General features: G+C 42.3%; 1 protein-coding gene across 1 annotated transcript in view; it reads left to right on the top strand.

Moving 5' to 3' along the window:
* Positions 1-16,690, top strand: part of LOC126088302 (protein Wnt-2) — a 529,210-nt gene extending 512,520 nt beyond the window's left edge. The window contains exons 4-5 of the mRNA XM_049906433.1: positions 6,518-6,839; positions 15,682-16,690. Coding sequence (XP_049762390.1) covers positions 6,518-6,839; positions 15,682-15,833 — 474 coding nt within the window. The 3' untranslated portion in view covers positions 15,834-16,690. The remainder of the gene's footprint in view (positions 1-6,517; positions 6,840-15,681) is intronic.
* The last annotated feature ends 743 nt before the right edge of the window (positions 16,691-17,433 follow it).

Here is a 17,433-nt window from a genome sequence, read left to right as displayed (position 1 = left end):
GAACTTTCGGGTAATTGAGCATGTATCAATAATTACGGATTTCTGTAGTTGTATATATTAGTTTGGATGTAGCTGTATTGCATTGATGTACTGGTGGGTATTGTGTGGTATGACGAGTGTAGTTGATAGTATAATTGGTATAATGTCAACTTTATCCTGATGCCACATGTCCTTGACTTCCTCAGCCAGTTGGATGTATTTTTCAATTTTTTCTCCTGTTTTCTTTTGTATATTTGTTGTATTGGGTATGGATATTTCGATTAGTTGTGTTAATTTCTTCTTTTTATTGGTGAGTATGATGTCAGGTTTGTTATGTGGTATTGTTTTATCTGATGTCAGGTTTGTTATGTGGTATTGTTTTATCTGTTATAATGGTTCTATTCCAGTATAATTGGTATTCATCATTCTCCAGTACATTTTTTGGTGCATACTTGTATGTGGGAACGTGTTGTTTTATAAGTTTATGTTGTAAGGCAAGCTGTTGATGTATTATTTTTTCTACATTGTCATGTCTTCTGGGGTATTCTGTATTTGCTAGTATTGTACACCCGCTTGTGATGTGATCTACTGTTTCTATTTGTTGTTTGCAAAGTCCGCATTTATCTGTTGTGGTATTGGGATCTTTAATAATATGCTTACTGTAATATCTGGTTTTTTTGTTTGATCCTGTATTGCAATCATGAATCCTTCTGTCTCACTTTATATATTGCCTTTTCTTAGCCATGTGTTGGATGCGTCTTGATCGATGTGTGGCTGTGTTAGATGATACGGGTGCTTGCCATGTAGTGTTTTCTTTTTCCAATTTGCTTTCTTCGTATCTGTTGATGTTATGTGATCTAAAGGGTTGTAGAAGTGGTTATGAAATTGCAGTGGTGTAGCCGATGTATTTATATGAGTGATTGCTTTGTGTATTTTGCTAGCTTCTGCTCGTTCTATACAGAATTTTCTTAAATTGTCTACCTGTCCATAATATAGATTTTTTATGTCGATAAATCCCCTTCCTCCTTCCTTTCTGCTTAATGTGAATCTTTCAGTTGCTGAATGTATTTGATGTATTCTATATTTGTGGCATTGGATCGTGTAAGTGTATTGAGTGCTTCTAGGTCTGTGTTGCTCCATTTCACTACTCCAAATGAGTAGGTCAATATTGGTATAGCATAAGTATTATAGCTGTTGTCTTGTTTCTTGCTGTCAATTCCTTTTTCAGTATTTTTGTTAGTCTTTGTCTATATTTTTCTTTTAGTTCTTCTTTAATATTCGTATTATCTATTCCTATTTTTTGTCTGCATCCTAGATATTTATAGGCATCTGTTTTTTCCATCGCTTCCAAGCAGTCGCTGTGGTTATCCAATATGTAATCTTCCTGTTTAGTGTGTTTTCCCTTGACTATGCTATTTTTCTTACATTTGTCTGTTCCAAAAGCCATATTTATATCATTGCTGAATACTTCTGTTATCTTTAGTAATTGCTTGAGTTGTTGATTTGTTGCTGCCAGTAGTTTTAGATCATCCATGTATAGCAAATGTGTGATTTTGTGTGGTTATATTTCGGTAATATTGTATCCATAATTTGTATTATTTACCATGTTGGATAGTGGGTTAATGAGTTTCCTTGGTATATTCCACGCTTAATCTGTATTGGCTGTGATGTGATATTATTTGAATTTGTTTGGATATTAAGTGTGGTTTTCCAGTTTTTCATTACTATGTTTAGGAACTGTATCAATTTAGGATCTACTTTGTATATTTCCAATATTTGTAGTAATCATGAGTGGGGTACACTATCAAAAGCTTTTTGGTAATCAATGTATGCATAGGGTAGCGACCTTTGTTTAGTTTTAGCTTGATATATCACCTCTGCACCTATTATCAGTTGCTCTTTACATCCTCGTGCTCCTTTGCAACACCCTTTTTGTTCTTCATTTATAATTTTGTTCTGTGTTGTATGTGTCATTAATTTCTGTGTAATGACTGAAGTTAATACTTTGTAGATTGTTGGTAGGCAGGTTATGGGGCGATATTTAGCTGGGTTTGCTGTGTCTGCTTGATCTTTAGGTTTCAGTTAAGTTATTCCATGTGTAAGTGTATCAGGGAATGTGTATGGGTCTGCAATATAACTGTTAAATAATTTAGTTAGATGTGAATGTGTTGAGGTGAACTTCTTTAGCCAGAAATTTGCTATTTTATCTTTTCCAGGGGCTTTCCAATAGTGAGTAGAATTAATTTCTTGGGTGACTTCATGTTGCAAAATTATCACTTCAGGCATTTGTGGTATCATCTTGTATGTATCTGTTTCTGCTTGTATCCACCGTGCATGCCTGTTATGTTGTACCGGGTTTGACCATATGTTGCTCCAGAAGTGTTCCATGTCTGTTATGTTTGGTGGATTGACTATTTTAATGTGTGTGTTATCTATTGTCTGGTAAAATTTCTTTTGGTTTGTGTTGAATGTTTGGTTTTGTTTCCTTCTATTTTCACTTTTTTTTGTATCTTCTAAGTCGTTTGGCCAATGCTTGTAATTTCTGCTTCTTTTCATCTAATTGCTCTATCGCTTCTTGTTGTGAGATTTTACTTAACCTTTTTCGTTTTTTTCTGACATTTCATTTCCTATAAATTGTGTTAGCTGTCCGATGTCTTTTCTCAGTTTTTCTATTCTGATCTGTAGCCTGTGTTGCCATGCTGGTTTTGTGGGTTTCTTCTGTGTGTTGGTTGGTTCTGATCTCTGCCTAGTGTGTATATTTAGTGTAGTGAGTGCCCCTATATAAACCAGTAGTTGTAACTCTTCCACAGCTGTGTTTTCATTTATTTTGTTGTGTATGGTTGTGTTGATAGTTTTTATTGTTGTTTCGACTTGTGGGTTATTTGGCGGTCTATGCAAGAATGGTCTAATGTCTGTATTTGTGTCTTTGTATTCTATATATGTCAGCTGAAATTTTTCTTCTATATCTAACATGTGTGTTACTTCGAGTTCTATATGTGCTTCTTCTGGTGGCTGTCTTAAGATTTCGTTTTCCTCCGATTGTTTAATTGATGCGTGTTGTTCTTTGTTTGTTTGCTCTGGGATGTTTGAGTCCATTACTGTGTTTTCTTCTTCTTCTGATTGCACATTATTTTGTTCCAGTATTTGTTGTACTTGTTGTTTGATGTTTTCTAATTCTGACTGGGGTATCCTGTTATTTTTTATTATTACACGGATCTGATCAGCTAGTGGTTGTTCTGTTAAAAATTTTAATTCTGGGTATCTGATAACAAATGTTGTATATACTTGTGATCTGTATCCAGTTGTGTTGGTTCCTAGGTTTGTTGGTTGGTAATAACAGAACATGAGGTGTCGATTAACTTCATCTGATCGTCTCATCCTCCGTCTTTGTTTTCCTTCTAGGGTGGTTGCAGGAAGCATATCCTGCAAAACACCTCTATTTGGATTTAAATCGTTTTCCAGTTGGCTAGCAGTGTCGTTCCCATTGTGGACGGGCATAGGGTTCAAGCGTCGTCCCCGACCATGACGGCGCTTGTCCGAGGCTTCATTAGTTCTGTCGTGAACCAAGTAATCACACTAAAAGGGGGGTTAGCCCTATTAGTGGTTTGCTCTTTTCGTCGCCTTTTACGACTGGCAGAACATACCGGAGGCCTATTCTTTTCCCGGGCCTCCACGGGGTTTATTATTATTATTATTATTATTATTATTATTATTATTCTGTCGATGAAATTGTGGAAACATCACGTCTATTACAGTTAGGGAAACAGTGTAATTCTAAACCGAACATTTCACAATTAGCGGTGTCAGGACAGAACAGTATCTGTCATAGGGGTAATTTGTGTCAAGTGGAACAACGCGCAGGACTGATGCCGTGTTTACACTGTAGGTACTGTCGGCCAGATAGGGACTAGTTGCCAGCGGAGTAATGAGCCCGTGACAGACTCCAATGTTCATGCGGACACCTACCGAATTTTCTCATTATAAAGCCCTGAACCAGAGTAGTAGACGTATGGCATACACAAATGATGAATATGATTCTGGTCATTGCTAACTGGGCTGGTGTTGCCACTCTTGAATATGCTGCTAGATGTCCTCATCGACGCCATCCATATAAAAATGTTTCGTCGTCTGGAGCTGAGCCTTTGGGAATCAGGTTCTCTCCTTCTACCATCGCGTGACAGAGGTCGTCCACAGACTCACCGTACTCCAGTGCACACACTTCATACAGCATGTAAACGTCACTACAGACATTAGGATTTAGCTATGACATGTTCGATATGCCTGCCATTGTTGGCGATGGTGAGGCGCAGACGAATAGCGAAATTCTGTACGACGCGCCGAAGTTTTTGGTGGCGAAAATGCAGAGGATCTGGAATTATTCAGCCTTACTCTCTCCCAACTTTCCTAACTTATGTATTCATGTTCACTTCTTTCAGTGTAAGAAACATCATTTTCTGCATTAAAGAACGTCCCAGCAGACAAATGCGTAACCCTCAATGAGGAGAATTTAGATTATTATTTATTTATCATATGGTTTTTAGTTCTGGGAATCTCCAAAGAGATGCTAGGCTCTCCTTCGATGCAGCTCTTTTCATTTAAGCAGACGGGCTGTAACTTTCAGGGAACTGCAATCTTTCGGGGAAAGAAAGGTATTCGGAAGGAATTGGCTGTGACCTCTAGTAGGGACCAACCCCGGCATTTGCCTGAACTGAAAATGTGATGCCACAGAAAATCATTTTCACGCTTGCAGGTGAATGGATTCAAACCACCTCGCCTTCTGAATCCAGGGATTTCTAGCTCAGCGACCCAAGTCGGTGGAGAATTAAGAAAAACTGTCCGTTTTATATTGCTTTAAAATAATATAACATGCATCACAACAAAAGATTTAATTTTGACGTTGAATGATTCTTCTTTAATTGTGCGTGTTTAGTCATTCGATAGTGCATGAATGCATGCATATTTTAACATTTAATTGTGCAGAGATTGCAGACTTCAGTTATCACAGTATTTCAAAGTGTGAAAAAATTTCAGAGGGATGGATACAGAGCGCAGTTGCTTCGGACGATTTTAATCAGCCCACTGAAAAAAAAAAATTCTTTTTGCGGCTCGTACCGGCGGAGGTTCGTGTCCTCCGTCGGGCATGGGTGTGTGTGTTTGTCCTTAGGATAATTTAGGTTAAGTAGTGTGTAAGCTTAGGGACTGATGACCTCAGATGTTAAGTCCCATAGTGCTTAGAGCCATTAGAACAATTGAGCTCAAACAAGAGGAACAACTGATCTTGTCTAAAACAGGGATAGGTGATAGCCGATAGTGCTGCCAATGTGCAGATAGTTTAAATCTATTGTTCGTCTTGATTGGCGACTCCATGGCGTGTTGTGTGCACCACGACCAAATAGTGGATAGAATTGGAAGGAAAATGAGCATTGGCCGTATTTTGTTGTTTTATTGTCAACAAAATCGATTTTCGGTCACTTAGTGACCATCCTCAGTGCTGTAGTATACAATTAAAATTGGTAGGCACTGGTATCAAGCTATAACAACAACCTTAGAGCGAGTTTATGTGATCGCTCTAAGCTTGTGGTTAAAGCTTGATACAAGTGCCTACCAATTTTAATTGTATATTAGAGCACTGAGGATGGTCACTAAGTGACCGAAAATCGATTTTGCTGACAATAAAACAACAAAATACGGCCAATGCTCCTTCCAATTCTATTGCTGGTCTTACTGACTATCGATAGTGCATATCCCTTTTTCGCCGTATGACTGAAAATAAAAATATTTTCAATTTTACTACACAGTAACTAGGTGGTGTGTAGTTTCATTTGCTGTTTAGGTGGGGGTCTGGACCCCTGGACCCCCCTTTTGGCCACAGCCTTATGGCACGTGTTTGTAAACAGGATCCATTAGACTGTATTGCAGTGAAGGCAACGCTTCACATCAACTGGAAGTGCCACGACGGGTTAGGCAGCTGCACATTGAAGCACCGATAAACATATATTTAACTATATTGCAGACAGCGGCAGTGCCGCCGCCGCCGCTGCGCAGTGTGTTCAAATGCCACAGCGTTTGTGGGCAGCTCCACGATGAATCATAAGTATAAACAGGCCCATTTCAACTGTCTTGCAGGCGGTGAAGGCGTCGCTGCACATCGAGTGCAGGTGCTACGGTGTTTCTGGCAGCTGCACGTTGAAGCATCCCTTTAAGCAAGCCCCATTTGACTGAGTTGCAGGCGGTGAAGGCGATGCTGCGCATCGAGTGCAGGTGCCAAGGTGTTTCTGGCAGCTGCACGATGAAGCATCCCTTTAAACAATCCCCATTTGACTGAATTGCAGGCGGTGAAGGCGTCGCTGCACATCGAGTGCAGGTGCCACGGTGTTTCTGGCAGCTGCACGATGAAGCATCCCTTTAAACAATCCCCATTTGACTGTGTTGCAGGCGGTGAAGGCGACACTGCGCACCGAGTGTAGGTGCTACAGTATTTCTGGCAGCTGCACGATGAAGCATCCCTTTAAACAAGCCCCGTTTGACTGTGTTGCAGGCGGTGAAGGCGACGCTGCGCACCGAGTGCAAGTGCCACGGCGTGTCCGGCAGCTGCACGATGAAGACCTGCTGGCGGACGCTGGCGCCGTTCCGCGCGGTGGGCGACGCGCTGATGCGGCAGTACGCGCGCGCGCGGCCCGTCATGCTGGTGGGCCGCCGCCTGGTGCTGCGCGCCTCCGCCAGGGGCCACGGGCACCGGCCGCGCGAGCCGCGGCGCCAGGACCTCGTCTACCTGGACGAGTCGCCCAACTACTGCGAGCGCGACCTCGCCAAGGGCTCGCTGGGCACGCACGGGCGGCGCTGCAACCGCACCGCCAAGGGTCAGTGCGCCCATCTGCCATCGTCTCACCCTCTCTATTTTCTTTTTGAGCACATGGGCTATTTTCTTTCCGATTTTCCATTCAGCTGCGTATTTGCGTCGCTTTCGAAGCCTTTCACAGCTTCATTTCCAGGCGCTTGCACACAGTAGTCGAAATTAAATACACACAGAAGTGTGTCTCGATGCTGTGCCACATCGTCTAATTTGGTAACTATTCACTACACTGAGCAGGTGTATGGGATATTGAACTGCAGTCCTACTGAATATGAGTCTAATCTATTTCCATTGTGCCACATCGCTTTGTTGTATGGGATGTAGTGGCAGCTAAAATTTCCATTGGATATGGCAACTACTACACTACTAGCCATTAAAATGCTACACCACGAAAATGACGTGCCACAGACGCGAAATTTAACCGACAGGAAGAAGATGCTGTGATATGCAAATGGTTAGCTTTTCAGAGCATTCGCACAAGGTTGGCGCCGGTGGCTACACCTACAACGTGCTGACATGAGGAGAGTTTCCAACCGATTTCTCATACACAAACAGCAGTTGACCGGCGTTGCCTGGTGAAACGTTGTTGTGATGCTTCGTGTAAGGAAGAGAAATGCGTAACATCACGTTTCCGACTTTGATAAAGTTCGGATTGTAGCCTATCGCGATTGCGGTTTATCGTATCGCGACATTGCTGCTCGCGTTGGTCAAGATCCAATGACTGTTAGCAGAATATAGAATTGGAGGGTTCAGGAGAGTAATACGGAAAGCCGTGCTGGATCCCATCGGCCTCGTATCACTAGCAATCGAGATGACAGGCATCTTATCCGCATGGCTGTAACGGATCGTACAGCCACGTCACGATCCATGAGTCAACAGATGGAGACGTTTGCAAGCCAACAACCATCTGCACGAACAGTTCGACGACGTTTGCAGCAGCATGGACTATCAGCTGCCCGCATCTCGTGGTCGTGCAGTAGCGTTCTCGCTTCCCACGCCCGGGTTCCCGGGTTCGATTCCCGGCGGGGTCAGGGATTTTCTGTGCCTCGTGATGGCTGGATGTTGTGTGATGTCCTTAGGTTAGTTAGGTTTAAGTAGTTCTAAGTTCTAGTGGACTGATGACCATAGATGTTAAGTCCCATAGTGCTCAGAGCCATTTGACTATCAGCTCGGAGACCATGGCTGCGGTTACCCTTCACGCTGCATCACAGACAGGAGCGCCTGCGATGGTGTACTCCACGACGAACCTGGGTGCTCGAAGGCAAAACATCATTTTTTCGGATGAATCCAGGTTCTGTTTACAGCATCTTGATGGTCGCATCCGTGTTTGGCGACATCGCGGTGTATGCACAATGGAAGTGTGTATTCGTCATCGCTATATTGGCGTATCACCCGGCGTCATAGTATGGGGTGCCATTGGTTACACGTCTCGGTCACCTCCTGTTCGCATTGACGGCACTTTGAACAGTGCACGTTACATTTCAGATGTGTTACCACCTGTGGCTCTACCTTCCATTCGATCCCTGCGAAGCTCTACATTTCAGCAGGATAATGCAAGACCGCATGTTGCAGGCCCTGTACGGGCCTTTCTGGATACAGAAAATGTTCGACTGCTGCCCTGGCAAGCAGATTCTCCAGATCGCTCGCCAACTGAAAACGTCTGGTCAACGTTGGCAGAGCAACTGGCTCGTCACAATACGCCAGTCTCTACTCTTGATGATCTGTGGTATCGTTTTGAAGCTGCATGGGCAGCTTCGCCTATACACGCCACCCAAGATCTGTTTGATGCCGGCCTAAGTGGCCGTGCGGTTAAAGGCGCTGCAGTCTGGAACCGCAAGGCCGCTACGGTCGCAGGTTCGAATCCTGCCTCGGGCATGGATGTTTGTGATGTCCTTAGGTTAGTTAGGTTTAACTAGTTCTAAGTTCTAGGGGACTAATGACCTCAGCAGTTGAGTCCCATAGTGCTCAGAGCCATTTGTTTGACTCAATGCCCAGGCGTATGAAGGCCGTTATTACGGCCAGAGGTGGTTGTTCTGGCTACTGATTTCTCAGGATCTATGCACCCAAATTGCTTGATAATGTAATCACATGTCAATTCCACGATAATATATTTGTCCAATGAATACCCGTTTATCATCTGCATTTCTTCTTGGTGTAGCAATTTTAATGGCCAGTAGTGTACTTGGAGATGACGAACCAGTATGTATTTATGTACGACCACAGACAGGGATTTCAAGGTCTGAAGCAGATTAAGAGGTTCTGGGACATTAGTTATGGGATACGTAAAGTCAGGCGAAAGCTTTATAGGTGTTTGAGGCCTGGAACTATGTAGGAGAAGATAGCCAGGGGCAAAATGCCGAGTGAAGGGCTCTTCACTCAACGATTTGTAGGGAGTGATACGACTTGGAAGGTGTAGAAATCCATGATACATTTGCAAGCTGAGGATCTTGTATCAATGGAAACTGGTTGTGTGATTTAGTCCACACCGACAGCTAGTTAATAAGTTTTGCGTACTGTTGGTTTCCTCTTGGATGATTAGCAGAGAAGATTCCACATTAGCTTCTGATCTAGTGATAGTCCAAGTTAATTCACTAATTTAGATAGTTTAACTTAGTTGTTGGTCAAAATTAATTTCATAAACAACGTACATATTGTTCAGACATATATTTATGTCTCTCTCTCTATATATATAGTAAAACTAATATATGTGTGTAAACAACATGTACGTTGAAACTTCGTGGCAGATAAAAGCCGCGTGCCGGACCGACACTCGAATTTAGGACCTTTGCCTTTTGAGGGCAAGTGCTTTGCTGCCTGAGCTACCCAAGCACGACTCACGACCCAGCCTCACAGCTTTAATTCTGCCAGTACCTCTTCTCCTATGTTCCAAACTCCACAGAAGCTCTCCTGCGAAACTTGCAGAACTAGTACTCCTGAAAGAAAGGATATTTTTTAGATATGGCATAGCCTTTCACGTGCGAGTGGTCTACCGCCTGAGCTACCCAGTCTGCCACGAAGTTTGAAATCACCGCACATTCCGCTGCAAAGTGAAAATTTCATCCCACAGGCTGTGACTAAGCCACGTCTCCGCAGTATCCTTTCTTCCAGGATAGCTCGTTCTGCAAGTTTCACAGGACAACTTCTGTGAAGTTTGGAAGGTAAGAGATGAGGTACAGGTCCTTTCTTCCAGGATAGCTCGTTCTGCAAGTTTCACAGGACAACTTCTGTGAAGTTTGGAAGGTAGGAGATGAGGTACAGGTGAAAATAAAGCGGTGAGGACGGGTCGTGAGCGGTGCTTGGGTAGCTCAGTCAGTCGCCGGTACGGTAGCTCAGCGTGTTCGGTCAGAGGGTTAGCCGCCCTCTATAATAAAAAAACTGAGTTAATTGAACGACGGTGAACGTGAACAAGTGTCATGGGACGTCCTCCCCGAACAAATAGAACGAACAATCAGGAACAAAATGAGATCAAGGAAAAAAAGAAAAAAATGGCGGTAGAGCACTTGCCCACGAAAGGCAAAGGTCTCGAGTTCGGGTCTCTACACAAGCTTTTGCCATTGTGTTTGTTGTTCATAATAGTTAAGTATGGAATGTGTTGTTTGAACAGCTGTTTCATTCTTTTCATCCGACGTAGAATTAGGTGATTATCCGCCTCGGCTTGTGTTTGTAGACTGGTTTCCACTCAGTTCTTTTGGGAAGACTAGTACAGTTGTTGTAACTTACATTTATAGGCGGACGAAAATCCTTATAAAACAGTTATGTGAGGCCATCAGAACCAATTTGCAGTAAACGTAGTCTAGTGTTGCGGGTGACTACTTGCTAGGGCACCATATGTTGCCTCATTACTCAAGTTGCCAATTTACAGATTGTTCTTGCAAGAGCACCTGCTGATTTTATTATAGGAAGTAACCTCCACGAATCAGAGGGACGATATGGTTCGAACGTGGTGGGGCCCCGGCGCACTTTCAGAACCAGTGCGAGCAGCAATACTTCTTACTTTCGACAAACGGTGTATCGACCGCAGAGGACACGTACGACTACATTGGCCTGCAAGATCGTGAGCCCTCAGCTCATTATACTTTCCCTGGGGCTAACTGCAAACCGAAGGGTTTCTGCCTCTGTAGAATCAGAGGAGTTAGTTACAACAATCCTTGCAGCAGCCACACATTTTCGAACATGGGACGTACTCCTATGACGATATGTCTCTGAACTTATGTTAATGATGCCTATTTTGAACATTTGTTGATCACAAAAAGAAATGACTGGAACATATTGCTTATTTTCAGTTGCAGCCAGTGACCTCCATACTTACTCAATACCCATCTCTGACATCTGACTGCTTAACGAAATACAGTCTCCATTATCACATCTGTCAGTTAGGGCATTAACTTTTGGAACACCGTGTACATATCAGTCAATAAAAAAAAACGCGACAAACAAACCAAGAACTTGTGGAAAGAGGTTCAGTGTTGGTTGCAATAAAAACTGACAAAGCAGTGCGTCAACTGCCAACTCGGATGAAAGCTTTATAAAACAAGAAGTGATAGCTTAGGGGTGCCGCTAGTGTTCATGTAAATATAAAATAACGGAGAGACTTTAAAATTGTAAATACTATACGTTGAATTACAAAGCATGGGACCAGTGGGTACAATTCGACAGATATAAAATTTGAATTTCAAATGGCAGTAACACACACATACGAATTTAATCTAATTGTAACAATAAATAATGGTTTATAAAAGTATCATGATTTGTAGACTTTAGAGCCCAGTTTGCAGTTGACGTCCTCCATCAGTACAGCTTTCACTGCAACTGACACTGAAATTGGTTCACAAATTATAAATTTAATGTGCGGGTTTTTAACTTTTCTTGCCCGGTGTTGTCTACAGGTTGTAACAAAACGAAACTAGTCATTTTCTTCTGGGAGGGGACCACAGTCTCGATAAATCTGAAGAAGGAGATTATTCCACCCAGCTGTATTTGGTCAGTTCCACGAAACAGAGTATATAAGTGTTGTTTATACCCATGTATTACAACATAATGAACGCTGACGGCCATAGTGTGCACAAATACGATTTTATGGTGAGACGAGGATGATCAATCCACGTCTGTTGCTATAAATGAAAGTGAGAATGGGCCGTGTTCGAAGCCAGCAGTACAGAATAAAATAATTTAAAACACAGCTTGGTGAAACAATGACCTTCTTCGGATACTGACAAACTTGGAGGTATTATAGAGAGTGTCTTGAGGAAGAAATATGGATAGGAGCTCATTACGCAGGAAATATGAGTTTTTGTAGGTACAGTGATGATGTAACAGGCATGGATACATTCCAGGCCAAGTAACGTGCTGTATACTGTCAGACCCATGGCACGAAGTTCCACACAGAGTCCATCAGTGTACAAATTCATACTTGCTGTCAAAGGGGCCTAGACGCAAACGGTGGCACCTACAACTTTTGATGCTGGGGCAGTAAGGCTGTTGGGTCGTTATGTGCGCGACAGTTATGCGCCGCTCGAACTCACTCGGACAGTGTTGATCAAATGGTTTGCGCATGTGCAGAACGCGTGTAATTAGTGCCTTTTGGTGGGTATCCATACTACCGCTGCCTGTCCGCGAGCCAGTCAGTGGTTTACACTTTATGTCCCGTCTGAGCCAGCATTGGAACAATCTGTCTTAGCGTCGTTGGTTGATGTTCCCAGACTTCAATTTTCATCTAATTTGGTCCTCAACACGCCCTCTAGAGCCACTTTAAATCTGTTGCCATCTTTCTGTTGATGATGATGATGATGATGATGATGATGATGATGAAGTACCATACTCCTTGACAGAGCGTAGGGGAAAGATGCGGGAGACCAGCACCGCCGTACTAGGCAAGGTCCTAGTGGAGGTGGTTTGCCATTGCCTTCCTCCGACCGTAATGGGGATGAATGATGATGATGAAGACGACACAACAACACCCAGTCATCTCGAGGCAGGTGAAAATCCCTGACCCCGCCGGGAAGACAACAGACTGACCTGAAACTTAGGAAGTTTTGGAAAAAAAGCCACTAAGATCACACTGTACTCGCCATTCCTAAAGTAACACTGTCCAAGAGATGAGTGATTGAAAGTACATCACAATTAGAGAATAAATTTAATCAATACAAGGCACTGCACCACACTCATGAGAAGTTGGTAGTCTTCATTACTCTCTTATCTTAATTTTTTGTTATAGCAAGTATGTAACACTTCACATTCTCATGCCATTTGTGGCATATTCTTTATGTCACTTGTCAAAGCCAACGACTTATCGAACACTTCTCTGTGTACGCCCATACCTACATGTTGCGATAACAGTTTGTTGCAAAGTAACTTCAAAGTCTTAAACATTTGTAAGCAATGACTGAATGATACTGAGAATCAATTTACTGTCTAACAAGTAGTGGCGCACAATGGACACAAAATACACATCAGCTGTATATAATGTCAAGTTCTGCTGAGAAAGTAATCAGCTGCTTTACATCTCTTCACAAAATAGAATTTTTTTTATCAGAAAGAAAAGAGTATAGAATTATTATCAACGGTTTCTGTTGATGATCAAGTCTACAATGGCATCATCTGGACTTAAACTTCTGAACATCACAGAGGAAGGAAGGAGATTTTCTGCTTATGGCGTAATAAGGTAGTGGGTGGAAACCATACTCAAAGATCAGGCTTCAAGACGCAGTTTACTTGCAAATGCGAAAAGCGTTAAATAACTACACAGTTAGAGCTACAAAATCTAAATTAATGTGCAACCTAAATGGAAGAAAATAAGCACACTTTCACTGAGACATTGTTTAGCATGAGAGTAATAGCAACAGTATGGGCATGTTCCTAAAGTAACACTGTCCAAGAGATGAGTGATTGAAAGTACATCACAATTAGAGAATAAATTTAATCAATACAAGGCACTGCACCACACTCATGAGAAGTTGGTAGTCTTCATTACTCTCTTATCTTAATTTTTTGTTATAGCAAGTATGTAACACTTCACATTCTCATACTAATTTTGGTCATAGTTACAGGATCTGTTTATGGCAATATGGGAAACATACCAGTCTTCTGTATAAATAAAATGTAACCGTTTGTTCAAAATCTTGTAGACTATATACCTTTTAGTACTGAAACGTTGTTAGCAAACAGGAAGTCGTATTTATAGCTTATTGGTCTATGATTGGAATATTACTACAGAATGTGAATCTGCAATAGCAATAAACAAGGCTCGGGGTCGGGGTCAGAGAAAGAGGGGGGGGGGGGGGAGAGAGAGAGGAGATGGACAGAGGGGTGGGAGGAAATGGATGTAGAAAACTGGAAGGATGAGACGGACAGAGACAGGGGGGCAAGAAGAGCTGGAGAGAGAGAGAGGGGGGGGGGAGAAGATGGACAGAGAAAGGGGAGAGGTGATAGTCTGAGAGAGGAGGGAGGAGGAGGAGATGGATAGAGAAAGGGGGAGGAAGAGGGACAGAGGAAAGAGGAGGAGATTAGGACATATATCCAATTCTCATACATATTAGAAACGTATGCTTCCTCTTTTCTTTCTTTTCCATTTAAGCAGACTGAGCCACGGCAAAGCGCGTGGCCGGGTACAGCTAGTAACGAAATAAATAGAAAATACAATATGCAATCTAGGCACTTGTTGTTGCACTCTTCAGTCTTGAAGAGTGGTTTGATGCACATCTCCACCCTAGTCCATCCTGTGCAAATCTCTGCATTTCTGAGTCAATAATGTTACCTACATCCATTTGAATCTGTTTGCTGTAGGAAAAGCCTTGGTTCCCATCTACAAGTTTTACCTTCCTTGATCCCTCACGATGTGCTCTATCAACAGAACCCTTCTTTTAGTTATATTGTGCCATAAATTTCTGCTGCCTGATTCATTTCAGTACCTTCTCGTTATATATCCGATCTATCCATCTAATCTTCTTTTCTGAAATGTTTGTCGTCCACATTTCACTTACAAACATGGCTTTACTCCAAACAAATTCCTGCAGAAAAAAACTTTCTATCGTTTCATCTTATATACAATGTTAACAAGTTTCTGTTTTGCAGAAATATTTCCCCTGTTGTTCCTGGTCTATATTGTATTCTTCTACCTTCTTCACTTCGCTGATCAAATAGCAAAACTAATCTACAACTTTCACTGCCTAATTTCCTAATTTAATTCCCTCAGCGGCACCTGATTTTATCTCACTGCCTTCTATTACCATAACTTTCGTTGATGTTCGTCTCATTAGGTACACTATATACACCGTCAAACTGATCTTTCAAGAGCTTTTCTGTCTCTGATAGAACTACATTACCATCAGCAAACCTAAAATTTTTTATTTCTTCTCCATGACCTGCTCAATTTGCAGAATGAATAGCTTCGGAGGATATGAAGCAATCCTGCCTCAGTCGTTTCTCAACTACTAGTAGCCTTTTACCCCCTTTATTAGTTAGTTAGTTACATGTTCCACATACCATTTGAAAGATTTTTTATCAAAATTTTGTGGAACGATTCCGTTTACAAAAGATGTATAAACGATTAATTTCAGTGGACGGATGCATGATGGCCATTTGCAGGTTCTCTATCGCACACTAGCCTAAATTTAAAATTAATGAATATTATTTTTTGTTTAAGGCTTGTGTTGTAACTGGTCAACTGGTTTCTGTAAAAGTTGTAAATAAGTTAGCGATCTCTGTATTTTATCCCTGCCACCTCTATAATTGCTTGAAATACCTGTTTTAATTTATGAAATGATCCTGCCAAGGACAGGAAGGCCATTTTGTTACTCGTTATAGCGTTTAACATAATGAAGCAATATTTATGATGTTTGCTCTGTTCGCAGGTACGGGAAGCTGTGACATCCTATGCTGTGGTCGTGGCTACAACACCCACCAGTATACGCGCACGTGGCAGTGCCGTTGCAAGTTTCACTGGTGCTGCCACGTCACGTGCGACACGTGTAGCGAGCGCACCGAAGAGTACACTTGCAAATAGGCACCTGTTGCCGCGTGGATACCTGAGCTGCGTGACACGTGGGACTGACGATGCCGCTCCCTGTTCTAATAGGACAGGATGACACGTGTGTTTCCTGACCCCTGTACACGCAATGGCGCACTTACGAGTCGGTGCTTCTGAAGACACGTGTGACGTGCCGTTAGCGCTCTGACGTCACGTTCTCCAACGCCATGGTGTTGGAGGTGTCCTCGCTGCGGCGTACGTCCACAACAGCGCATTATAACACGCGGCCTGAACTCAGTACTTCCTATTAATGCCGCCAAGTCACGTGGAGCAGTTGCTAGCATCAATACTCACGTGAACTCCCACCTGTGATTAGCTGTGTCGTCAGCAACGCGTGTGCCACTCTTGCAGTGAACTTTGTGGGTGTTGTTGGATCACACATAAACAAGGCTGCTTCGCAAAGACTGGACTGCTTGAGTCGTTTGTGTTGTAACTGGAGTCTGACCGCTGAACTATTTCTGCAATCGGCATTGTACAAATCGCGAAGGTCGAAAAAAAAAGACTTGAATTACTTCAGTATACATTCCGCAGAACTTTAATAATTTAATGAGTGTATGTATGGACGCGAACTGTGGTGGAACGAAGTGACAACGCCGACTATGCTATTAACTTCGTCTACATGACGCTTATTTAACCATTTCCAGCTGTGAGTTTAGTGAGGTTGAAAACATTTAATGCATACACAGTGAGAAATTCCTGCATAACAGAAGTTACCCGTACACAACACGTAACTCCAAGTGATATGCAAGACGTCAGCACTGTAACGATTTAATACATTGCAATATTTAACTACAATTAATGTTCTCTGACATACATATCAACTACTATCTTGTGGAAATAAAATGAATGTTCCTCTGTGTGTAATACGAAAAATGTCTGCGATTTATTTATCTCCCACTTACCCCATACATCCTACTTCCTTTCCTTAATTTTCCTTTACCTTTAATTCTAGTTACTACAGCAGAACATACAACTCATTTTACATTATGGTAGCATATAAATACACACACAGAAACCACTGAATTTGTTGAACACTGCTAAATGTGATGTAAATTGTGCTACGAAACGGTACATGAAAACAAGAACCCCTGGAGAATCGTGGCTCTGGCTCCGTGGACGGAATAGAGTAATAATTAGCAGCAAAATAACATTGTCGATGTGCACCAAACAACTGGATAACATTCTTTGCACTGGTACTGTTAGATGACACTCTCTTAGCAGTATTGTGTTATTTCAGCTTTTGAGGCCTTGTTCCTAGAGGCCAACGTCGTTTATAAAAATAGTCGGTCGATACTATTGCCTGGGAGTATATCTGTGTGTATTCTGTACTTATAAGCTACGGAGGTAGACCTAAACTTTATGACTGCTGGGGAGACGGTGAAGTGACCGCAACAATGAAAAATATATATACACGACCTGTGCTAGTTTTTGTATTTAGGCGGGCGTTGACTTAATAGAGAGCGGAAAGCATTCAAAAATTTCGGATCGTTCAGCAAGAATAACAGAGATACGTACTGGGAATTATTAGGAGACCCAGGAAAACGTACAAATGGATCAGGGACAAAGTGGAGTGGAC

This window comes from Schistocerca cancellata, chromosome 6, assembly GCF_023864275.1.
Source record: "Schistocerca cancellata isolate TAMUIC-IGC-003103 chromosome 6, iqSchCanc2.1, whole genome shotgun sequence".
Lineage (NCBI taxonomy): Eukaryota > Metazoa > Arthropoda > Insecta > Orthoptera > Acrididae > Schistocerca > Schistocerca cancellata.
The sequence above is the reverse complement of the archived record's forward strand: the minus strand, read 5'-3'. Positions and strand labels throughout refer to the sequence as shown.